This window comes from Spermophilus citellus (genome assembly GCF_964194105.1).
Source record: "Spermophilus citellus genome assembly, chromosome: 3".
Lineage (NCBI taxonomy): Eukaryota > Metazoa > Chordata > Mammalia > Rodentia > Sciuridae > Spermophilus > Spermophilus citellus.
Genome location: NC_138184.1, coordinates 91087959 through 91113147, shown reverse-complemented (window position 1 = coordinate 91113147; position 25189 = coordinate 91087959). Strand labels below are relative to the sequence as shown.

General features: G+C 60.3%; 1 protein-coding gene across 4 annotated transcripts in view; it reads left to right on the top strand.

Annotated features, from left to right (window-relative positions):
- The first annotated feature begins 5783 nt into the window (after positions 1-5783).
- SCARB1 (scavenger receptor class B member 1) overlaps positions 5784-25189 on the top strand; it is a 58027-nt gene continuing 38621 nt past the window's right edge. The window contains exon 1 of one of the 4 annotated variants that reach the window (XM_081285259.1): positions 5784-7857. In XM_081285259.1, the coding sequence (XP_081141385.1) occupies positions 7732-7857 (126 nt within the window). In that variant the 5' untranslated portion in view covers positions 5784-7731. Of the gene's footprint in view, positions 7858-24837; positions 24861-25189 lie in introns of those variants that run through there. The other 3 variants (XM_081285258.1, XM_081285257.1, XM_081285256.1) reach the window with 3 other exon arrangements.

Below are 25189 nucleotides of genomic sequence, written 5' to 3'. Positions count from 1 at the left end.
CGCTGGGTTGGCTGGTAGTTCTGCTCTTATTTATTTCTCTATTTGGTCCTGGGAATTGAACCCAGGAGCGCTTTGCCACTTAGCCACACTTCCAGCCCTTTCTATACAGGGTCTGGCCAGTTTGCCAGGGCTGCTCTCAAACTTGCAATCCTCCTGCTTCAGCCTCCCAAATTGCTGGGATCATAGGCGTGAGCCACCACACCTGACCTGTTTTATTTTATTTTTTTTTGCACCAGGGATTGTACTCAGGAGCACCAGACCACTGAGCCACCTCCCCAGCCCTATTTTGTAGTTTTATTTAGAGACAGGGTCTCACTAAGTTGCTTAGCACCTGGCCATTGCTGAGGCTGACTTTGAACTTGAGATTCTCCTGCCTCAGCCTCCCAAGCCACTGGGATGACAGGCGTGGCCGCGGCGCCCAACCTGACTTGTTTTGGATTTTCTGAGAAACGCCACCCTGTCCGCAGCAACTGCTCCTCTGCCCTTTCTGTCGGCTTGGCGAGGTCCCTGGGCCCTGGCCAGGGCTTGCTGTCTTTGCATTTGTCCGGAAGCGGTCCTCACGGGTGCGAGGGGGTCGTGAAGGCTCTTTGTGTTTCCCTGATGGTCAGTGAGGAGGCTCAGCCTTGGAGGTCTGCCCACAGGAGGCCCCCACGTGCCCGCCCCCACTGTCCCCTCTGAGGGTCCAACAGGCTGGGGCAGTGTCTCACAGCAGCCAGGGGGTGGCTGCTGCCCATGGGCATTGCTTTCCCCTTGTGCAGTGGGCACGAAGACGGCCCCACACAGCTCCCAGGCGACGAGGGCCCTCCGCAGAGACATGCCCAGGATAGTGAGGGCCAGGCAGTGATGGGGTGACTAAGGAGGGTCTCTTGACATCCCCCTATGCTTAGGGAGCCCTGGGGTCCCTGAGACCCCCACCCTGGCCCACCTTGCCCTGGCACCCCCATCACCGGCACCCTGGCCCTCTAAGGAAGGTTCTGGCCCATTTACAGGGGGTCGTGGAGGCCTGAACCCCACTCACCATCTCCTGGTCTGCTCCTAGTCACCCCAAGCTTTCATCCCATGGCCCCGTCCCTGCCTCCAGCCCCTAGCCTCCAGCCCCCAGCCCCCAGCCTTCAACCCCCAGCCTCCTGTCCTCTCCTCCTATCCTCTCCTCCTGTTCCCCCCTCCTGTCCCCTCCTCCTGTTCCCCCCTCCTGTCCCCCGCCCCAGCTCCTGAGCATGTCAGCCTCTGGGCAGGAAGTGGACAGCACCTGGGAACTGGAGACCAGAGGGTCCAGGGCTCCCTATGAAGGTTGAGGCAGTGGCGGGTGGCACTGTCCCAGAAGGGACGTGGTGTTCCTCAGGATTCTAGGGGTCAAATAGGCAGTTCTGTCTTGTCACAGTGGCTGGGATGCTAAGGTGGCAGGAGGGTACCAAAAGGGCCTCACTTGGGCACAGGTGGCAGCGGGGCTCTGAGGGCCCAGCTCTGCCCGGGTGGCCGGGTTCCCCACATGCCAGTGGCTTAGTCAAGGACGGATCCAGGGCTGAGAGAAGCCACTGGTTTCTTGAGGTCACGTAGTGTCCCTTCTACCACCTGCGGTTGGTGGAAAGGGTCACGGTGCCACTCCGGTGGCAGGGAGGAGTCACGAGGGCTGGGGGCGTCTCATCTACGTGCTGGGGGCAGTTCTTCTGTGGGGAGCCAGCTGCAGGTCAGCTTCCTGGGGAGCAGCGTAGGACGGGGGACTGATGGTGATTCTGAGCCCATCCTTGAATGTCCTCCCACTCTCAGGCCCTTCCAGAATCCTCCTGGGGGTGTGTTTGCCAACGTGAACCCCAGCGGTCAGGTGTGGTCGGCTCTCCTGGAGACTGGGGTCCCGATGCCCTGCCCACCACGGACCCCATGTCCCTCCCCTCCAGCCTGCGCCACTTTGCTCTGTTCAATCCGTCCAGCTCCTCCTGGTCCCCCTAACCAGTCACGCGACCCAGCTCCCCAGGACGGCGACGCCTCCGCTTTTACGCCTGACTCCCAAGCAGCAGCCAGAGGGTTGCAGTTTATTATTAAAGAAAAGAAAAGAAGGGGCTGGGGAGGTGGCTCAAGCGGTAGCGCATGCGTGCGGCCCGGGTTCGATCCTCAGCACCACATACCAACAAAGATGTTGTGTCCGCCGAGAACTAAAAAATAAATATTAAAATTCTCTCTCTCTCTTTAAAAAAAGGAAAAAAAAAAAAGAAACAAACAAACACAAAAGTAGAGGAAATCCCCTGCGAGCTCGCTCTCTCCAGGACCCATTTTTCAGACCCGACAACAAGCCGTACTTGTATTTCTCTACTTGTCACCGTCTCTAGTCCTCTTTTTCTCTTTCGTGACTCGTTTGGAAGCAGACTCCATCTGGGTGGTCCTTCTCCCCTGCGTCCTCCAGCATCGCCTCTGGAGCGAGTGGACATTGTCCTGTGGCCCACCGGGCACCCTCTCCCCCTCTCCCCCATGGTGTCAGTGGTCCAAGGTGGCTCCTTGGCCGAGCACCGCCCCACGGCCCAGAGAGGAGAGGGGACCCTGTAGTTCACTGTCCAGATGCGGAGAGCTAAAGGGGGTGCTGTGGCACTCTGCGTGGGGACGGGGTATAAGCAGGGGCTCTGAGGCCCTCCTGGGCCAGCTCGCCTGAACCCCCACCTTCTCTCTAAAGAAATCATCTGCTGTGTCTCGTCAGCACCATCTCAAGTCTGTGCTTACGTGGATTTTGGGTTTTTTTGGTGCTGGGGCTGGAACCCAGGGCCTCCCGTGCGCTAGGAGGCTACCGCTAAGCCCCCCCCCCCCCCCAGGCGTGTTTTGAGTGTTTAAATCTCTCCCTCCCCCCCTGCTAAAAAGTAAGGCCCACCCAGAAAGGACCTGGTGTGGCTCCCTGTCCTATCTCCATGCCTGCCTGTCCCCAGGGCCGGGGCAGCTCCCACACCAGCACCTTTGTCCTGGAGACTGTCTGTGCTGGAGAGTCCGCCTCACCCATCCCCAAGGCTGGGGCAAAGGTGAGCTCACTGCCAGCCTCAGTGGGGGAGGCCCTCCTGGAGGCCCGCTGTGGTGGCCGGCAGGGCAGCCGCTGGGGGAATCAGGACTCCCGGGGGCTCCCTCGCCCAGGCTGCTCTGCTGCCCGAGGCCGGGCCTCCAACAGTGGTTTACCTCACCCAGTTCTGGAGGCTAAAAATCCAAGATCAAGGCCTGGAGAGGTTGGCATCTCTTGCTGTCACTTCCTGTTCCTAGATGACGCTTCTCGCTGTTCCTGGCCCCCGGGGAAAGGCCAGCAGCCCTCTGCAGCCACCTTCAAGGGCCTGGATGCCATTCCCAAGGGCCCAGCTTCTAGCGCTGTCACATGCCACTTAGGGCTGGACAGGAGCCATTCAGGCCACAGCATGAAGCTGGGGGCCCAGCAAGGGCTGAGTCCAGGGGCTGAGTTGAGTCTCCCCAGGGGTGCGTGGGGCACGGGGTGTTCCCCCGGCACTCAGGCGTTGTGAGGGACAGGTCAACCTCCGAAGAAGACACCCCAGGAGCCGCTCGCATCGACTTAGGCAAAAAAGGAGCTTTCTCCTTCTTTGGGTGCTGGGGACTGGACGCAGGGGTGCTCTACCCCTGAGCCACATCCCCAGCCCTTTTAATTTTTTTTTTTTTTGAAGCAGGGCCTCACTAAGTTGCCTAGGCTGGCCTTGAGATCCTCCTGCCTCAGCCTCCCAAGATGCTGGGATCACAGGTGCGGGCACTCCACCTGGCTTTAATGGTGTGGGTTTTTATGACCCTATGTGTCCAGTATTGTCATTTCACACTGAGATCAACATAAGAATATCGAGTGGCCTTCTGTTCTTTCCATGCTGGGCCTTTGAATCTGCTGTATGCAAGACCTGATCAGGGGCTGGGGAACTACCACACAGTAGGTGCTTAAGCAATCCAGGCTGCGTGAATCCAGGAGCAAGGGTGAGGTCCTTCCCCGCACTCCATCCTCGTGGAATGCAGTGCAGCTTGGATGGTCCCCAGTGGACACCGAGAGGGTACACAGCTTGCCCTAGGCCACCACACTGGGCAGCTGGGCTCCCCGGCTGTGGGCAGTTCCTAGCCACGGCTCCGAGGACCTCCTGTCTGCCCCGCACCATTCTAGGAGTGGGGCACAGGAATGCACAGAACAGATTCCTGTTCCTTTGACCTTTTGTCACTCTAGAGAAGGAAAGGAGGAGACTCGGTGAAACAAATCAGTCCGCGTGTGGTGTGGCATGTTGGACAGGCGGGTGCTATGGAGAAACAGCAGGAGGGAGACAGATGGGCAGGGTGGGGGTGGCCTTGTGATTTTGAAAGGGCGGATAGGAAGCGAGATGTCTTTGATAAGGTGACATTTGAGCAAGAGCTTAGAGGGAGAGAATCTCGGGCTCTGGAGAGATGAGCTTCCAGTTGTGGGAAAGGCCCGAGGCAGGGGCAGGCTGCAGATTGAGGAGCTCCCAGTTTGGGTGGGGCTAGAGCAGAGTGGGGCCGAGGGGAAGGTGAGGTCAGGGCGATGGCGTTGACATGGTGGCCTTGGCAAGGACCGTGGCTTTGATTCTGAGTGAGGTGGGAGCCATGGCAAAATTCTTCTTCTTCTTTTTTTTTTTTTAAATAAGTCTTTATTGAGATACAATGTGCATGTCATAAATCTACCCATTTAAAGTTTACAAGTCAATGGCTTTTAAAAATATTTTTATCATGTTTTTGTGTTTTTTTAATACCTTTATTTTTATATGGTGCTGAGGATGGAACCCAGTGCCTCCCACATGCTAAGCAAGTGCTCTGCCACTGAGCCGCAACCACAAACCCCAATGGCTTTTAGTATATTCATAGTCGAATACCATTACCACAATCACTTTGCTTGTATTTTATAGTGTTCCTGGGGATCTAACCAGGGATGCTGTCCCACTGAATCATTTCCCCAGCCCTATTCTATTTTATTTTAACACAGGGTCTCACTAAGTTGCCCAGACTGGCCTCAAACTTTCAATCCTCCTGCCTTGGCCTCCTGAGTCGCTGGGATTACAGGCACGTGCCACCACATCCAGCACTACCATCAATTTTAGAACATTGTCACCACACCAAAAAGGGACACTGTGACCCATGAATCGTCACCCTGCATTCACCCCAGCCCCTGGCAACCACGAGTCCACGTTCTCTTACAGCCTGCCTGTTCTGACACTGTGTGGAGGTGGAACCCGCCTTCAGTTCCAATCACTTGGTCTGTCCCCGGGCCAGCAGGGTTGGGCTTCACCCTCCTGTGCTGAGGGCCATGTCTCTCCTCAAGGCTTCTCTCCACCTCGTGAGGAAGTCCTTCCTCTCCCTTCCTAGGCCTCCCTCCCTGCCGCCCAAAGCCTCGCTCCTCCTCAAGGCCGAGGCTGGTCATGTGTGTCTGACACCCTTTCATCTCTGCCCATCCTTCTGGTGAAGTGACAGCACCATGGGGCGCCAGGTCACTCTGGCCCTGGCCTTGGGTTCTCTTAGGTAAGCGCCACGTACATTTAGTCCTTGAAGACTCAATGATATGCAGAAGTTGGCCTGGGTGGCGGGGTCAAGGTGAGTCGGTATCAGGGAAAGGAGGGAGTCGGTGGCCAGTGGCCGCTCAGCTGGCTGGCCAGTTCCCAGCAATCACAGACGTCACTGGGGATAAAGCAGCCCCCGTGGTGGAAGGCTGCTGAAGACCTTGGAGTTCGATGAGAGTTATTTTAATTAATTAATCAATGAGTTACTTGATGAATTAGAAGTTAATTAATTGAGTCTTCGAGTATTCAAGGAGACCTGCGGGGCCCACTCCGCCGGGTGGTGTTCCAGGGGCTGACACTGGTGGCAAAAAAGAACGGCTTCTCTGAGGAGATAAGTGAGACCTCTCAGACAGAAGCGGGTATTTGCTGGAGGCGGTGGGGACTCCCAGTTCCAAGAGAGTCCACCCTGAAGCTCCTGGGAGGAGAACAGTTAGCCGGGGAGGGGCGCAGGGGAGTGTTCTAGAGGCGAGAGTGGCCAGGCTGGGGTGGGATGGACAAGGGGAGAGGGCGGGAGGTGAGGCAGAGAGGGAGCAGGAGCCAGGTGATGTGAGGTCTCAATGATGCTCCCACACACTCCTGACACCATTCTGAGCAGGGCCTCAGATCTTCAGCATGACCGTCCTTGGAAAGCACCTCCACCGTCCCCACTGTACTGAGGAGGAAACTGGAGACCGCGAGGGCCCAGGACTCTGGGGTGGGAAACCTCAGAATACAAGTTTCTCTGAGTCTGTCCCCATCTGACGGATGCCACAGCCTGGCCCTGTCCCCAGCCCCCTGGTGTAAGTTGGGGTAGCCCTCTTGGGGCACTATACACATCGGGTCTGCAGGCAAGGCCAGGGCATAGTAGGTGCTCAAGAAGTGCTGACTTGGGCCAGGACAGGCTGCTGAGGGGCTGTCTCTGGAGTGGCCTGCACTGCATGAGGCCTCGTCCTGAGCCTTCCATTGAGGACTGGGCCTGCCTTAGCCAGGGGACACGACCCTAACTCAGAGTCTTGCCTTCCTAGTAATCCCACCCAGAAAACGAGGGATTGACCTGCATGAGGGACCCCACACTCATGGTCAGCAGGGTGCAGGCCAATGAGGGCCGTGGAGAGACCTCTCCATCTGGGGGCAGCTGCCACTCTGCACCACTCTGCCCCAGACAGTTGTTGGGCACAGTTTCATTTCCTTGGGGGCACTGACCAACTAGTCACTTGGTTAAATGACTGTTAATTAAGGACGTTGGGGAACTGCCCACATTCATCCGCTTCCCAGCTCCCCTGGCTTTCCGAGTGGCACTGGGCGCCTCAGTTTCCTCTGTGACACGGAGCCGGTCCCTGCTCTGTGCAGAGGGCTGGAGAAGCCTCCTGGTTCACTCTGCAGGGCTTTTGGGGGACATTCTCCCGCAGGGCAGTGCCCAGAGCTAGGCACTTGGTGGGGCGGGGTTACTAGCGCCGTCTCCCAGGGACTGTTGTTCTAGGTGGGCACACGGTCAGCAGGCGGAGAAGCAAAAGATTACACGCGGGTGGTGCTGGCCGATAAGGGTGGGCGCTGTGCTGCACAGGCGCGCGGCAAGACCTTTCTGATAAGGTGCCTCGAACAGGCGGGTGTCTGGGGACACGATTCCGATGAAAGGATGCACAAAGGCCCCGAGGCCGGGGTCAGCTCCCCAGTGGGCCTGGTGTAGGGGCAGTGAGGCCGGGCGTGTGCATGGGGTGCGGGCCGAGGTCCGGAAAGTGGCGGTGGCGTGGGGACCATTTCAGAGCTCTGTGCTCCCGGGCGGGCGGTCCGTTCCCGCTAAATGTGAGCAATGACAGCGATGGCTGGAGGAGGGGAGGGGACCGGAGGATGAGGAGGAAGAAGGGGAAGGAGCGAGGGGGCGCCTGGCGCGACCGCCACCCGGGGACAGCTGGCCCGCGCACCCCTATTAGAGCCAAGGCGGGCGGAGGCGTGTCCGGCGCCCCGGCCCCGCCCCGCGTCCGATCCACGCCCCGCCCCGCCCCAGCACCACAGGCCCCGCCCCCGCCGCGGAGCCGCCCGGATCCCCGCGCCCAGGGCGGCCGGGGCGGGCCATGGCGCATAAAACCGCTGGCCACCTGCCGGGCTGCTCCTCTGCGCGCCACCGTCCCGGGCCCTCCGTGCCGCCGCCGCTTGCGTGCCCGGAGTCCCGCCCGTTGCCTCTGTCGCCTGGTCGGCCCGTCGCCGTCCCCCCGGGCGGGCGCCTGGGCGCGCAGACATGGGCGGCCGCTCCCGAACGCGCTGGGCGGTCGTGGCGCTGGGAGTCACGGGGCTGCTGTGCGCCGTGCTGGGCGCCGTCATGATCGTCGTGGTGCCCTCGCTCATCAGGCAGCAGGTCCTCAAGGTGGGTGAGAGCGCCCGGGGCTCGGGCCGCCAGCGCGGGGCAGCAGGGCCCTGGGGCAGCAGCTGCCCACCTCCCCACACCCTCACGGCCCAGGCCCGGGCGCTCAGGGTCTTTGCTGGAGGCACGGGGCCTGGGTGACCGACCACCCGGGGCCTGACCTCAGCCTTAGGGGTCTGGGGCCCAGGACGGGTGAGGAGCAGGACCAGGCTGCCCGCGGTGCCGCCTGAAGCTGCCCACCACCGCCTGTGCAGTGCCGGTGACATTAGGGCTGCGCTTTGCCTGTATCTCGAGCGCCCACGAGGACAGGATGTGCTGCTGTGGGGCTCACGTGGGTGCCCAGCCCACAGTAGGTGCTCAGCAGGGTACCCTCCCCCGCCCGGAATCTCCCAGAGCGACCCTGCTCTGGCGCCGAGGGCTGCCCTGTCCCCCTGCTGCCTTCCCGGCGCGGTAGGCGGGCTAAGCCGCTTTTCTCCCCAGATGCAGGCGGAGGCAGGCACCAGCCCTGTTCCGGGGGCCTGAGCCTCCCCTGATTCCAGCCTTACACGTGGTTGCCCTTTTACCCAGGGAGACACACTGGGTGTCGCTGGCCTTCAAACCAGCGGACAGGAGGCGGTGGCTGGCCTTCAGACCAACAGACTCTGCCCGGGCTGGCGGCCTGTTTGAATGAGCTGGCCTGAGTGAAGGGCCAGGAGATGGCAGCTGTCACATTAGAAGTGCCTCAGAGCTTTGAGGCCACTGGGCAGCGCCTGCAGTGCCCAGGCAGGAAACTGAGGCTCACCTTTCCGGAGCCTCCCAGCCCACCCTGAGCTGGGGTGAAGGGAGGGTGTCACCAGGCAAGTGGACGTCTTTCCCCTCTTCGTCTGCTTCTTTAGGAATGGGGATGTGTCTGCAGTTCTCGGCATGCCCGTGTGTAGAGCGTGAGAGCCAGCGAGCAGGAAGGAAGGACACATCTGTTTAGGTGTCTGCCACTTCTTGGGACCCCGCAGGCCTGGAGGATGGAGCCCTGTTTGCTTTCTCTCGTGCTCTCCGCTGTTTCCTCTTTTCTGTTTTTTGGGTTTTCCAGTCTTGCCCCATGACGTCCTGTAATCCACTTGCAGAGAAGCCCTAGTCAAAGGTGAGGTCACCTCCAAGGTGGCGGGAAAGCTCCTTCCCTTCCTCCTGGGCAGCTCCAGGGTGTTCTGTTTTGATTTGCAGAGTAGCGGCCAGCCGAGCTTATCTCAGTGACAGCCTGTGGTTTCTGTAGTGCCAGGACCTCTCCTGTGTCACAGCGTCTGCCCAGGCTGCCCGCTCTGGGAGAGCCTGTCGTGCGTGGGGTGTGAGCCGGTGGAGCCGTGCCAAGGGCACCTGTGTCTCGCTGGGGGGCCTTGGCATAGGTGGATTCCAGGGGAGACTGACCCGCCGTCTCGCCTCGTTTCAGGGTGCTTTCTTTCTCAGGCTGTGGATCAGGGTGACGGAGGTCAGTGGGTTTATGTGCTCACACGTGCGTGTGTCCCTAGACTCCCCCCTGTCCCTTGGTCTTGCAGAGAGGCGGACCACGTCATCCTGAGCCGTCCTGGAACTTAGTGCTCCAGGCTCGGGGCTGGGGGAGAGCCTCCCCGCACCCTGGCTTGAGGATTGGCTTGGGGCTGAGTGGCGTGAAGGCAGGAAGACTGCGAGACCCGCCCAGTCCAAGGCGGCTTCTGGAGCAGCCCGGGCTGGAGTGGCGGCCAAGGGCCTCGTGGAAGAAGAAAGCCTGTGTTCAGAGGCTGAGGGTGGGACTCCAGGGTGGGAGGGCGCCCGCCCAGGTTTTCTTTGGCCTTCTATGTCCATGTGCCTCTGAATGGGAGCCTGTGTCCGGCTCTTTGTTGGTTAATGCTGTTTTTGTTGATTAAAAAAGTTCATGGACAAAAGCATGAATACTTGCTTATAAAAATAAAAACTCATGGCTGGGGGTGTAGCCGAGCCGCAGAGCCCTTGCTCAGCACTTGCCCTGGGTCTGGTGGTGCACAGTGGGAAGAAAAAGTTCAAATGGGGGGAAAGAGATAGTTCCCTTGTTTTACTTCCCTCTCTTTGTGGAGTGGATCCTCCTAGACCTTTATGTGTATCAGAAACACAGGTCCACACATTAATACATAAACCCAATTGTGCTCTGTGTAAATATGTTACCATTCGTCTTTCAATGTAGTAATATTACTCCAGGATTTCTCCCTGTTGGAACATGTGTATCTTGTCACATTTTTTTTTCATCACTGTGTCGTTTTCCTTTGAATTGGTGAATATTTGTTGTCCTGTTTCTCTCTCTCTCCCTCTTTTAATTTTAATTTTTTTTTTTTTTTTTTTGGTGCTGAGGATTGAACCCAGGGGCACTCTACCACTGAGGTACACCCTAGTCCTTTTTTAAAATTTTGAGACAGGGATTTGATAAGTTGCCTAGGGCCTTGCTAAGTTGCTGAGGCTGGCCTCTAATTTGTGATCCTCCTGCCTCAGCCTCACAAGTCACTGGGATTACAGGGGTGCCCCACCGCGCCAGGCACCTGTTGCTCTGCTGACTGATAATCTTCTCTGCCACGTGTCGGTGAGTCCGTACCTCTGAGTGCATCCAGCACCCCTCCACAGCATGGATTTCTGCAAGTGCAGCTTCTAGACCCAATGTGTGCTCAGTCGGTGTTGTGATAGTTACTAGCAAATCTCTCTTTCACTCATAGGTGAGGGAGTGTCCCTTCCCCTCCAACCAGAGATTTTTTTACTATCTTTTTCTTCTTTTTTAGGGTTCATCTGATGAGTTGATTTGCATTTCTCAACGGGGTTGAGTAGGTACATGACATATATATGTATATGTACATATGTATATATATTTTTAGTTGTCAATGGACTTTTATTGTATTCATTTACATGTGGTGCTGAGAATCGAACCCAGTGCCTCCCACATGTCAGGCAAGCGCTCTGCCACTGAGCCCCAGCCCAGGCCCTACGTGGTGTGTTTGAAACGCACATGGGTGGCAGACTCCTGGGAGAGCGGGCGGCCAGCTCTGTGCTGGCCGGGGACCTCGGGGACCTCGGGCCTCTCAGATCTGCTTTGCCTCCCAACAAGATTAGTGGGAACAAAGGAGATTAGAGTGTGTGGACCGCTCTGGATGTACCCCGGCCCTCCTGCCCCACTGACGGCCGCTTTGTGAAACCCACAGAGGCCCTGGCTCCCCTCCTTCCTGGAGATAAGCTATCTGGGCCGCGGCGAAGGTCAGGCACTTGGTCAGGAACGCGCTGGGCAGCAGCTTGTGGTGGGCAGGTCCCCAGCACCCCCAGCCCGGTCGACTCTTCAGTGGGGAAGTAGAAAAATAAACCAGGAGCTCTTTTGTCCAAAGGATTTCTGGGCAAAAATTAGAAAGCAGGAAGTGGATGTGTACATTTCAGCCCAGTTGCTGAAGCACCCTGCTAAGGGACAGAAAGTCTCTGGGGATTTATGATAAAACAATAACAACAACAAAACTACTCAACAATATTCTGTATTTTCATTCACTTTCTCTCCCTTCCTTCTTCCTTCCTTCTTTCTTTTTTTGAAGTACCCGGTTTACCAGGGGTGCTCTACTGCTGAGTCCCATCCCTAACCCCCACCTTTTTAAAAAGTTTTTTATTTTGAGACAGGGGCCTCATTAAGTTGCTGAGGCTGGCCTCCCACTTGCAATCCTCCTGCCTCAGCCTCCTCAGTTGCTGGTGTGGTATGCACCACTGTGTCCAGCAATGCTCTGTATTTTCAGTAGGCTCATATTCGTGTATTCAAAAGCTTGGACGCAGGTGTGGAAGGGTATGCGCCAGCCTGACAGAGCTGGTTTCTCCAGGTGGGGAGGACGGGATGCCTGGGGGTGTGGCCAGAGGAAACTATTAAAGGCAGCGCTTTGTCCGTGATGCTCCTTATTTTGTTAACAGAGCATTCATGCTTTCTGTGTTTAATTTAAAAAAAATGACATAGCTTTCGTTAAAGGGTGGCCCAAATGCAGAGCATGTAACAGAGGCACTGAGGTCACAGGGGAGATGGGGTCTCCTTTCCCCCAGCGGTGGGGTGGGACAGGTGTCCACACTGGGGCTGTACTTGTGTACTTTGTGGTGCTCCCTGTGTGCGGGGTAGGAGTCACAGTCCATTCTCCAGGTGGCTTTGCTGGTGTGTGTGTGTGTGTGTGTGTGTGTGCGCGAGTCTGTGCTCCAGGCGGGGGTGGGGTTGAGGGGTCCTGCATCCCCTGCACCCAGTTGCCCCTCTGCCTGGCCACCGTCCTTGATGATGGGCCTTATGACCTTCTCCCACATCCAGGAGAGAAGCCGAGTCCCCTGGTCCCTGCTGCTCTCCTTGAACCCAGGGGCGCTTCTTCACTGAGCCACGTCCCCAGGACTCTGCTTTCTATGTTTCATTTAGAGACAGGGTCTCCCTAAGTTGCGGAGGCTGGCTTGGAACGCGGGGTCCTCCTGCCTCACTTCCCCAGCCGCTGGGGTTTCAGGCGAGGCCACCCGCTGCTCCCTGGGATCAGCCTCAGGGCCACTGACCTTCCAGCTGTGCGGGCCTCCCCTGCCTGGGTCCAGTAAGTGGCATCTCCATTGGTTTCCAGGTCGCCGTTGCCTGTGGGCTCCTTCGCGACTCCCCTGTATCTCACAGGCCAGCAAATCTCAGTGACTTTACCATCAGGACACCTGGACCCTGACCCCTCCTTATCATCTTGGCCCTGGCCGCCCTCCCCTCCCGTTGGCGGCTTGGACCTGCACTAGAGTCCCCGTCTCCAGGGAGGCTCCTTGTGTCATTCCACCCCTCCCCCACCCGGCCTCCCTTCCCTTTCACCTCAGCCCTGCCGTCCTGTGTCCTGTCGGTGGTCCTCCCCCACCCCGGCCTGCTGCCGCCTCAGTGCCTGGACGCTCGTTCCCCGCTCATCTTGGTAGCCTGCCCCTGGCTTCCCGAAACATGGCCCCGTGAGCATGTTTATTGGTGCCCTCTCCCTTCCTCCCTCAGGAGCATGACGTCTGTGAGTAGGGGCTTTATGTCACATCCCTGCGGTGTCAGGGACAGCACTGTGCCTGGGTCATGATGGACGGAGCGGGCAGTGCGCACTTGACGTCAGGCCGTGTCCCCTCCCGCCTCCTCAGGACCAGCCACAGCCTCAGACTCTGTTCTCCCCACGTCCCTCCGCAGCGGCCACCGTGGGAGCCCGGGCTGGCCGTGGACCGAGCTGGGATGCTCTGTGTCCTTTGCCGGTCAGTTCAAGGTGGGCTGATGGCGGAGGACAGTTAGGGGCACTCCTTGTGCAGCCACAGGCTCCATGGTTCACCTCGTTTCATTCAGTAGGGAAACAGTCGCCGCCTCTGTTTTATTGAGGGGTCGCCAATGGAAAGTAGCTGGCCCTGGTCACCTAGCTGCAAGGATGGAGCTGGGGACCTCCCAGGGAGCCCGGCTCCTGAGCCACAGGGGGACACCCTCCTCCCTGCCTGGTGTCCGCTGGTCCTGCCTGGTCCGAGTTGGCCCTGGCCTCAGTCAGGTGGCCCTTGGGTTTCTCTGCATCGAAGCAGGCAGCAGTGGTCAGTGGTCACAGGCCCTCCTTATCCCCCGCTGAGGGTCTGGAGGCCGATCCAGGAGCCCGTGGAGGGAAGGCCCCGTCCTAGCAGCTGCCTGGGCCCTGGGAGGAGGATGAGGGTCCCGCCTGGAGATGGTCAGGGACAGGTGGCCCTGGCTGTCCCTCCAGGAAGCAGTGGCCCTTCTTCGAATGACTGGGCAGCTGTACCCAGGCCGATCCACCCTGGCCAGCGGGAACTTGGGAGCTCATTACCTGGAACCACCTCACCCTGACCCCAGCCAGCACCTGAGGCAGAACTGGGTCCCTGCCGAGGACAGGCAAAGTGACAACTTCCCTCAGGCGCATCTTGGTCCCCAGGGACCTGGCCGGGGGCACCTGCGCCCTTGGCGTCTGTGGGCCCCGCAGGGGCAGGAGTGGGGAGAGGCGTTAGTGTTCAGAAGAGCTGTCACATGCTCTCAGCCAGCAAGAGAGGCTGGGGTCACCCAAGCCAGGCCCCCAAGGGAGTTCCAGGGTCTAGTCTCAGGACAGAGTCCAGGCAGGGAGGTGGCCCCTGCACCCAGCGTCTCCCTAGCAGCTCAGACGCTGGAATAGATTTTCCTTTTTAGGTGCTGGGGACTGAACCCCGGGGCCTTTCACCACTGAGCCACATCCCCACCCTTTTTGGTTTTTATTTGGAGACAGGGTCTCACTAAGTTCTTAGGGCCTCCATAGTTGCTGAGGCTGGCCTGGGACTTGGGATTCTCCTGCCTCAGCCTCCCCAGTCGCTGGGCCAACAGGCGTGCGTCACGGAGCGCCGAGCCCTACGGTAAACAGTCGATTGTGCAGAGGACTCCATGGGCGCCACCAAAAATAAAAACAAAATAAAAATTTTATTGACTTCACCCCCCTTCTCCCAGTTCAAAGGCGACCTTGGGCTCCAGTGGCCTGGGGAGTGGTCGGCCTGGGGCTAACCAAACAGCACAGAGAGGCTCGCTGGGCTTTGCAGCCTGAGGGAGGCCCAGCCTGCAGCCTGTCCAGGGTGACTTCCGTCCCCAGGCTGCTCCCTCTGCCCAGAGCCCCCAGAACCAGAGACCCCAGCGTGGTCTTTGTTTTCCCAGCCCTCCCCCTCCCCCGCCCCCCCCCAACCCGCTGTTTCTTCCTGTTGGAGGAGCATCTGTTGCTGGGGGGTAGGGGGAAGGAACGGGAGTGGCTGGCCCTTGGCTGCTTCCTGGCATTTTGAATGAGTTCCTTCCACCTTCTCTGGAAGCTACTTGAAGGTCTCTTGAGCCACTTTAGACGTGCGTCCTGGCTTTTCCTCCTCCCTCGCTGACCGGCCCCTCTCGGTCTCATCTTCCGGGCCTCCTCAGTGGCCTCCTCAGTGGCCCAGTCCTTGCTGTGACTCCCAGGCTTCACCACACTCCCAGTGTCCACTCAGGCCTGGGCAGCCTCACCCAGAGGCACACGGGAAGTGCCACTTTGGCCTTGCCCACTCCCAACTTGGTGTCCCCGGGCCTGGCTGCTTCCCCTAGAGTCCAGCCTCCACGGCTGACTGTGTCCCCCACAGGCCAGCTCCCGGCACCCTCCGCCTTTACCCGAGGCCCCTCCGACTTGCCACTGCTGGGGACCAAGGCCAGGGCCAGCCCTCATCTGCTCCCTCTGCTGCCCACTTTGGACCCATCAAGGATTCGAGCCACTTGAAGATGGCTTCATCTTCAAAACCCAAAGTCTGGCTCTTTCTCTCAGGGCCAAGGCCAGCGCTCTGGTCTGAGGCCCGTCAGCTTGGATTCCCGAGGTGGCCTCCCAGGGCCTCCCTGAGCTCCGTCTTGCTCCCCAGGAGGGTCTTCAAGCCACTGGCCTCTGCTCCACACCTGCAGGGCTGCTGTCACCTGGGTCCAGAGGCAGAACCCTCTGCCTCCGCCCCTCTAGCCTGGGCCCGTCCCCTCCCTCGCACGCTGGACTCCTGGTCACCTCCAGCACAGTCTGTGCCCTCAGCCCTGGCCTGCTCATGGAGGACGCCCACCCCCCTGGGGAAGATGAGGTTCCTCCCGTGGCCCGGACCCTGCCCCCTGAGCCCACCCCTGCCCCCTGCCCCCCGACCCCCGACCTCAGCCCTGCTGTGCTCTGTGGCTCGAGACACGGACACGTGCCCTTCACCTGTGGGTCGCGGCTTTTGTTTGTTGTCAATTTCTCTTCATGAGAACGTCGGGCCCAAGAGGACCTTTGTGTCCTCGCTGTGTCCCCAGCGCTTGGAACGAGGCCGTCACTTAATCTCAGGTTCCCAAATATTTACCAAATGGACACTCAAAAGGCAGGTCACTGCACAGGGTGGCTTGTCACCCTGGCGGGTCACCATCCTGTGCTGGGGGTGAGGCCACCCCTCTCAGCTGCCATGTTCCTCGCATAGCTGCCAACACTTCCCTGTGGCTGTCCCCTGCCTATCCCTGTTGTCCTCCTGCCACTCCTTCCTGTCACAGCCAGAGGCTCTTTAAAACAGGCAAATTGGATCATTCTTGGGATCTGAGGAGAGCCCTCCCGCACCTGGCCTGTGCCTGTCCACCTGGCCTTCGTGTTCTTCCTTCCTGGCCCCCCGCCTACCTCACCTCTCAGCGTCCCAGCCCAGCCTCTCAGGCCTTCCTTCAAATCTGCTGAGCTTTTCCTGCCCCAGGGCCTTTGCACAGGCTGTTGCCTCTGCCCAGAAGGCCTCCTGGGGGCTCTGACATTTCAGTTCAAATGCAGTTTCTTGAAGAGGACCCTTCCCAGGCCCAAGCCTAGGTGGACCTTTGCCCTGCCCCTGCCACTGGCTCCAGTGGCACAGTGACTGCTCCGTGGTCCCTGCTGAGCCCTGACCCTCTTTGAAATGACCTCATCTACTTGCTTGGGTTCCAGAGACGGGGTCCTCCATGTCTTGTTCTTGGCTGAACCCCACAGTTGGAGACCCTTGTCCAGGGAGGAGATGTGCCTGGGGTGGGGCCTGGGACCTAGGCCGGGAGAGGACCCCGTGGGCTCCCTGAGAGCGTGACCGTGGAGCCCGACTGGGTAGGTTTGGCCCCCGCTCTCACTCCTCCTGTGTGGCTGAGGGCAAGGACATGCCCTGGCTGTGCCCGTCTCCCAGCCACCTCCTGGGGCTGTGTGAGGCCGAGGGGGTCACGTGCTCCTCGGCACCCAGAGGTCTGGGCCCTGGACACAGCTACAGACTCCGGCCCTGAGCTGCAGCCTGCCTGATCCGTGTTCCGGAGACTTCCCTCCAGGTCGTGTCTCCTCCGAGCACTGGTGTCCGCCTCTTTCCCGCCCCAGTGGAGGCTGGTGATCAGGAAGGAGGGACAGACAGCTTACAGTCCTGTCCCTAGGCTGCCCGAGGGCCGGACGGGACTGCTCAGGTGGAATCGTCACTCTCCACCTTTGGGCTTCAGCGGGAACAGTGGGGTGACCGAGGAGCCGTCTCTGTGGCTCAGGAAATGCACCACTCTGATTGGTCAGCCCAGGTCCCATGCTCGTTGGGAGGCGAGGGACAGCTGGCCTTCTCCAAACCACAGGGACTCAGGTGGGAACGGAGTGGTGCCCTGGAGGAAGGAAGGTGGCGAGGGGGAGGGGGTGACACACAGTGACACGGTGTTGGGCCTGCTGCCCCCAATAGTGCCCTCGCCTGACCCCACACTGCCTCCCACGGTGGCGGCTCGCTGTGGCAGTATTAGGGATTATTTCCTTTGGTGCTGTATCCGAGACCTTGGGGGTGGCCGCCTGTCACAGCCCGTGGGGGAGGTTTCAGGGCTCTTCAGGTGGCTGGCTCTGGGGCTCCCGGGGCCACTCCCTGGGGAACCGTCCCGGGGGCAGCAGGCTCTACCCACGGCCGGGAGCGGGGACTGTTGGCAGGTGGGCTGCTCCGGCCCCGGGAGGCAGGACGCTGGGCACGGGCCAGGAGGGTGTGGGAGCTGGAAGGGGCCTGGGTAGGGACAGGAACAAGTCATCAAGAGAGACGCCAGGCCACGTCCCCGGGGTCCCATCTCCGCCCGCCTGCTCTGGCCTGGCGTCCGGGCTGGGAGGGGGTGTTTTTCCATAAAGCAGGAGAGATGTCAGCTGGGTGGGCCCGAGACGGCTCCGCCTGGCTCCAGGGTGGCACTGGGATGCAGGTGAAGGGGACGAGGCCAGGTCAGCCTGCCCTGGCCCCTTTATGAGCCTCACAAGTGGCCCGGGTGCCCTCACGAGTCCCTGCCACCTGGCCAAGAGGCCCCAGCAGAGTGGGGAGGTATGGTCCCAGATGTTACTGTCAGGGTCACGCCTGTACTCTCAGGTCCCCAGACCTCCCTCCAGCCCTTGGCAGGGCCTCAGCTTCCAGAGCTCAGATGCACTGAGCACAGTGTGTCAGCCCTTAGAAGAGCAGCTGGGTGTGGGGGTGTCACCTCTCGTTTGCCGTTTTCAGCATCTTCACCTGGTAGAGGAGCCCCGGGGCTGTGCCTGTCACTCAGGTGGGTGGGGCTGTGCTCTCCTTCCTGCGCCAAGCTCCTCTCTCAAGGTGCTTGTCTGAGTCTCTCACGGTGCTTGTCTGAGTCTTCCAAGGGTACCAGGGCTTGTCATTAAATATCATGCCAACTCCTGGGACACCTGGGTACCCCCAGCCGGTTCCCCAGAGCTTTCACAGTGGAAGACCTTAGGCTGAGCAGCCCGGGGGGCTTTTCGTCCACACCAAGGTTTTATTTTGAAAATTTTTATTTTGAGAAAATTACACCACAACATGATTTGCCGCCCTTGGGTTCTCTCTCTCTCTCTCTCAGACTTCTTTTTGGTCCTGGGGATGGAACCCAGGGGTGCTCTACCCCTGAGCCACATCCCAGCCCTCTGTAGCTTTTTGAGACAGGGCCTCTCTAAGTGGCTGAGGCTGGCTTTGAACTCAGGATCCTCCTGCCTCAGCCTCCAGGGCCAGTGGGATGACAGGTGTGGCCGCTGCACCTGGCTCTTCTGGAGCCTTCTGAGAGCCACAGCAGGTGCCTCCCCTGGAGCCTGTGGCCCAAAGGCCGTGCTCCCTGTCCCTCAGGCGGGGGGCATGCACGCGGGGATGGAGCTCAGGATCCCGCTCACCCGCCGGTGCTGACACCCTCCAGGCCACACCACCCTCCGTGGGCGGCTTCATTTTTATTTTTTACTTATTTATTAGTTTTTGACATTTTCATTTTAAACCAGACTCTTGTCCTGTGTCATCTGTCCTCCCTTCTCTGGGCCAGGGAGAGGCCTGGCCAGTGCCTTTGGCAGGACGCGGTGACGCTGTCCAGGTGGACCTGTCTGGTCGCTTGCCCTCCCACAGACCCTGGGAGGGGACGGAGCAGAGCCCTCCCGCGGTGGCCTCGGACCCGGTGAGTTTCAATGCCTGGCTTGGGACAAGCTGCCTCTGCGGCTGCTTCCTCCACAGTGACCTCCGTTCTCTGGCCTCACTCTGCGCTGGCCAAGGTGTCCGTCCCTTCAGAGCCTTGGCCAGGCCCGGGCCCGCCAGGCTCCAGGACATGGAAGGAGACGTCGGTCTCACTCCTGAGCCACCTCGGGTTGGCAGGTCTGGGCCCCGGGTGCCAGGGCTGTGCTGGTGGGGGTGACACACCCGCGGGGGTGCAGGTGGGGCTTCTCCGTCCCCGCCGAGCCCCGCAGAGTGCCCCGGCCAGCTCCCGGCTCTGTCTGTGGGAGGCCACTCTGGCTCCAGTTGGCCGGGAGCCGAGTCCGCCGGGCTCCTGGGCAGCTTCGGCTGCGGCACCGGCCTTGGGATTTCCTTCCACTGTCCATTCCCAGGCGCGCTGGCCCCACCTGCGGCCACCCCTGGCCACCCTCTCACCTCGATGCCTGCGATTTCTTTTTATTGTGAAACATTATGCAATTCTAGGAAGGTGCATGACGGCCGTGCAGCCAGACAAACAGCCAAGCCGGGCACACGTGCAGTGACCCAGGAGGAGAACGGACCCTCCCCGCAGCCCCTGGGGAGGAAGGTGCCGGCTCCCCACTTGGCTGGCTCCTCACAGCACCCCCACTCTGGCCATCGCTGCTCTCTGGGTTTGGCTTATTCTGAACGTCACCTGAGTGGACTCTCCTCACTTTGCCCTGTTGGGTTGCTTTTTGGTTCAAATTATCTTTGTGAGACTCAGTCCTATTGTGGCCAAAGGGATGCCTCATTTTCACGGCTGCGTAATACAGGTTGCCACGGTCTATCCAGCCTCTGGGTGACCCAGTGGTGTGTCCCGTCCTGAGCTGTGGACTCTTGTTCCCCTGACTGCAGGGCGCATGACCCCAGTTCCTCCAGGGCTGGAGGAGGAGGAGAAGGGCTGGTCACTGCCTGAGAAGTGCAAAACATTTTTCAAAATGATTGCCATAGTTTTTGGTCCGACTCATGTTTTTCATTTGATTATTTATTGAAGTGATATTGACCTTGCAGAGCATTGAGGTGCTGGGGGCCGGCAGGTCTTGGTGGTCCTTGGTGATCCTGGCTTGGGGCACGTCACTCTGGTCTGCCTGTCCTCATAGGGCCTTCTCTGGGGTTTCTCCTCTTCTCTAAGGACCTGTGTCCTGGATTCGGGGTGAGTCGTCCCCAAGTCCGGAGTGATCTCGTTTTGAGGGTCTTGATGGCGTCTGCAGAGACTTATTTCCCAATCAGGTCCAGGTGGACACGAATTTGGGGAGACAGAGAGATCATGCAGCCCGTGTGCCCAGCACCAGGATCTGCAGAGCCCGGGTCCATTCGAGTCCGGGTTCTACTCCCCGGGTCACTTTCTCCTCTGCCACTGGTCCCCACCTCACATCCAGAGGCCACGTGGAGACACTGGCGCGGGTCACGTGGCTCAGGAGCCCTGGGCTGTGTGCCTGGCTCTTGCCCGGACAGCGCGGCTGGCATGACGATGAGCGGAGGAACGTCAGACAGGGGTGTGTTCAGGACCCGCTCGCAGCCCGGGAGCCAGCCGCTGGCAGGGGCACCGAGGGGCTCTCCGCCAGCCTCGCTCCCAGGGGACCTCAGTCAGTAGCTGCTTGTTTCTTCCTGCAGAAAATATGTCCCTGTCCCCAGGGCCCAGCTCCGCACGCTCCCTGCCTGGCCTGGGCACACAGGCTCTGCTCCCTGGGCCCAGTGGCACCGTGGGTTGGCACCAGGTGGGTGGGGGCACGGGCTCGTGCTCTGGAACCCAGGTCTGCCCCTCGCTGTGGCTTTGCAGATGGGCCTGCACAGGACAGAGCCACATGTCCACAGGCGGAGCCCTGGGGAGGGCCGTGCTGTGGGGCTGGCAGGTGGGGCCACCCGAGGCGTCTCACCAAGTGGGAGTGTCACCCAGAGGACCCGTGCGCCCGTGTCCCAGGGCCGCCTGGCCCGCCACCGTGGGCTCAGGGCATCGGAAGTGCATTTTGCAGCCTGGGGTCCAGGTGTGGGCCGGGTGCTGCCTGCCCCCGAGGACCTTCCCATCTCGTCCTGCTCCCCATGTCCCTCCTGTCCCTGGGTCCCAGCCTCTCTTCACAGGCCCCCTCCTTAGTGCCTTCTCTTGTAAGGACGCATGACATTGGCTTTGGGCCGTCCTCATCCAGGCGAGCTCGAGACCCTTCACTTAATGATGACATCTGCCAAGACTCTCTCTCCCAACAAGGCCACTGTCACAGGTGCTGAGTGGACTTAACTCCTGGGGTGCCACCATTCAGCCCCCCAAAGGAGGGATGGTGTGCACAACAGCCAGCACTGATTGAGTGCTGGCTGTGTGCCTGTTTCCCAAGCTGTATGACGTCTCCGTTCAGATCCAGACCCACCCGCTGAGGCACATTTACGCTTTTTCTAGGAGGAGGCACAGGCTCAGAGAGGTTGAGGTACCTGACTGAGGCTACACAGCTGCTGGTGGAAGCCAAGTCCCAACCAGGACTCAGTGCCCCACTCTTGCCAGAGGCTGTGCCCTGGTCGTGCCCAGCCTGGGCCTGGCTGGGCTGTGTTGGTTTCCAGGACTTAAAAATGAGCAGATCCTGATGTCCAGACCTAGATTCCCAGACAGTCAGGGCAAATGGGAAGAGCAATGGCAGCTGCTGGCCCACTTAGGCTGGGCCGGTCCTTGCTGGACGGTGCTTTCCAGCCTGTGGCACAGGCAGGACACTGGGCTTGCCCGAGCCTCGGTTTCCTTGTCTGTAGCTGGGGCTGGCGATGGCCCTGCTGCAGAGCAGATGCTTCAGGAAGGAGCTGATGGGGGGAACCTGGGGGTGCTGCCGGTCCTCGGCTGCTCCTGGGGGCTGTGAGGCAGCCCGTAGGTTGGCGCCGTCACTGTGCTACACGGTCAGCGGCTCTCGGAGGCATCCAAGGCCACCCGTGGGGGTAGGAAGGTTTGTGGAGGAGGCCTGGGTGCCTGGGCCAGCAGAGTGACAGGCTGGGGAGGCCGGGGCTTGTCATCAGCCCAGCTCTGACCTCATGGCCTGCGCTCCACCCTGCAGGTGAGGAGAGGGACGCCTCCCCCACTCCTACTCTGAGCCACAGCATGGGGGGACGGCCAGGCAGGCCCTGCGCTGGCCTCCGGCCCTGTCCCGCCTTCCCTGTGCTGAAATGCAGAGCTCTGAGCGCCCCCGGTCCTGGAGGGTCCTGGAGGGTCCTGGAGGGTCCTGGGGCTGGGCCCAGGTGACAGGGTGAGCTGGCGAGGGAAGTGCTGGCGAGGGCAGTGCTGGGCTCCTCCACCCAGAGGCATGAGCCAGCCCGACCTGGGGACCGGTGAAGGTGGCGGAACTGCCTAGAGCTTGGCTGTGGCTGTGGGTGGCTGTCCTGACGTGGCTGGCCTCGTGCTCCCGTGGCCTGCGTGACATGCGGAGAGGGGCCACACCGTCAGCACTCAGGGCCACCGAGGCCTTGGTGTCAGGAGCACAGAGTCGGGCCGTCCTGGGCAGCGCCAGGCCCAGCTGAGGGCGGGATACAGGCACCGCGGACCCCAGTAGAGCTGCGGGTGGCCGCCCCCACAGCGAGCTGTCCTGGGCTGTCACCGCTGTGGCCTAGCTGAGCGCAGAGGGAGAGGAGGGGATGGGCGGGGCGGGGCAGGACCCCAGAGCTCGGTGACGGGCACAGGCTCCTTCCCTGCTACCTGGACAGGTGCTCGCCCACCTTGGGTGCCTGCCATGTGCTGGAGCTGCCACCGTGGACGGAGGAGGACGGGTCCTGCCAGGGCAGCTCCATTCCAGCGGGAGAGGGACCGGGGACAAGAGTGTCCCCATGCAGGGGGCTGGGGGGGGTGGGGAGGGGACCCCGGGCGGGTAGTCGCAGCGCCCTTTGCGGTCATGCCAATGGAGCTGAGGGGGAGCCGGCACAGGGGCCGGGCCAGTGGAGGGCATGGCGGGGCAGAGGCCAGAGCCCGGCACAGGCCCAGGGGCAGGGTGGCCTCCGCCTCCTCCGGGAAGGGCGGGAGGACAGCTCAGAGTGACACAGTCCTGGGAGACCCGGGGGGCCCGGGCAGCCCTTCCCCAGAGGGGACATGCAGGTGACCAGCAAGCAGGTGGGAGGCAGAGACCGGCCCTTTGGTGGCCACTGTCCATGCCCAGAGCCCAGGAGCTGTGGGTGGGCTCCAGCCCGTGTGGCCTCTGCGGAAGAGACAAGGGCTGGACTTCAGATCACCGAGGGCCACAGCGGTTCCCCCGGGCCCAGCTGACCCCAGGGACAGGATGCTGGGGCTCTGAGTTGGCGGCCGTGTTCTCCACCAGAGCCACAGCGGGAGGGAGCTGGGTTCACTCACTGGTGACTGGTGGACACCGAGGTGCGCCTCCCAGGGGGCATTGTTGGGAAGCTGTTGGGCCACAGGCTACGGCGCGGGTGGACGCTGCGCAGGAAGCTGACCACGCTGGATAGGCACAGCGCCTCTGTGTGCGTGAGCCACCTGGAGTGGACGACTCGATGAGTACCGGGTCCGGCGGAGGAGTCCAGGGGCGTGTTTCCCGGGCCAGGGCTCAGCCCGACAGCCTCTGTGGGGATGGCCGGGGTGGGCAGCCCTGGAAGGTCCTGGACGCCACTCAGCTGCACGCGGTGACATGGGACCCAGCCTGCTGGTGGTCTGTGCCAAAATTAAAACAAACCCCAAAAGCAGTCGCTGTAGGTTTGAGCCGGAGGCACAGTGGGTCACCACAGGGACCGGGCTGCTGGTGTGGGGACGGGAGATCCTGGCCAGGAGGGGTGGCTTCCAGTGCACTGAGCCGCTTCGAAAGCCACCGTCTGAGGAGCAGCCTGGGCTTCGGGTCCCTGCAGACCTGGGCCCTGGGCCTCATCCCTGAGGCCTTGGTGAGGCTCAGGAGCGTCCCTGACCCGTGGCCAGGGTGACCCCAGGAAGCCCATCTAGCGTGGCCCTCTGAGGCGCGTTTGCCTGCTGTGCTTTCTCAGGACAGCTCATGTCCCTGGTCCTTGTGTCCATCGGCACCCAGAGGAGGGGAGGCGCTTATGTCCCCGTGTGGGGCTGGAGGGAGCTGGTCTGGGGCACCTGCCCCTCCCAAGTGGCGTGGCCCAGTGTCACGTGGGTTGCTGGCATGGCAGGGACAGTCATCCAGGGCTTGTGAGTGGGCAGGATGGGAGCTGGCCAACTCTGCAGGGACCGACAGTCGGTGTCCTCAGTGTGAGCTCTCTGCGACCTGGGTCTCAGCTACTGAGCCTGCTGCTGCGCCGGCTGTGGCCGCAGAGGGGGCCGAGCTGAGCAGGGGGAGTGGACACTGAGAGGCGAGTCACATGTCATTTTCACATGTCACAAAATAAAATGTGCTGTTTCCCTTTCAAAAAAAAGAATTTTTTTTTAGTTGTCAACGGACCTTTATTTAATTTATTTATTTATCTATCTGCGGTGCTGAGAATCGAACCCAGGGTCTCACACATGCCAGGCAAGTGCACTACCACTGAGCCCCGGCCCCAGCCCATCAAAAAAATTCTTTAAAACATGTTTTGGTCCCAAGGATTGAACCCAGGGCTCTCGGCCACCGAGCCCCAGTCCCAGCCCTTTTTGGTATTTCTTTGGAGGCATGGTCTCGCTGAGTTGCTCTGTGCTTTGCCGTTGCTGAGGCCGACTTTGAACTCGTGATCCTCCTGCCTCAGCCTCCTGATCAAAACAATTTTTTGACCATGTCGAGAGGAAAAGCTATCGTTGTTAGCATCTGGGCTGAGCAGGAGAGGGAGTTGGGCTGAGTGACCCCGGGCCGATGGCTGAGGGTGCCCCAGCTGCACCAACCGGCTTTCTTGGCTGGAGGGACATCTCGGGGCGTAGAGGAGAGTTGTCCTCTGCCCAACTTAAAAAAGGGAGGCTGGAATCAGCCCTGGAGCTGATGTGGCTAGTGTCTGTCAGGGAGGGACCAGGAAGGGTGGACGCTGCCCGGCTGGGGCTGCACAAGGTCGTTTTGCATTTATTTGCCTTGGGACCACCGGAGCCGAGTAGCAGTCACTGGGTCCTCACCCTTCACACCACCTCTGGCCTTCACTGGGGCGTGTGTGAGGGTCCTGGGGTCGGACCCGACTTTAAGACCCTCTGCCACAGCTGGGTTTATGCCTTTGAGAAGGTGAGTGGCTTGATCTCTCTCTGGTGGTGCTGGGTTGAACCTGCAGGTAAGTGCTTTGTCACTGAGCTACCCTCTCAGCCCCTGATGGGTGTTCTGAGCTGCAAGCAATCTATTATCTGTTTCCCAGTGGCTTGTATGTTCCCTGCCATGCTGAGTAAGGGTCAGGAGCAGGTGGCCTTTCCACGTGTTAAGTAGTTCAGCAACATCTGGGCTCTGGGTTCGTCTTAGCCTTGTCCTCATGGTCTCATGATGGCTGCCATAGCCTCAGACATTTCCACACAACATCACTCAAAGCCGAAAAGGAGGTGTGATACGTTGGGAGGGCTGCC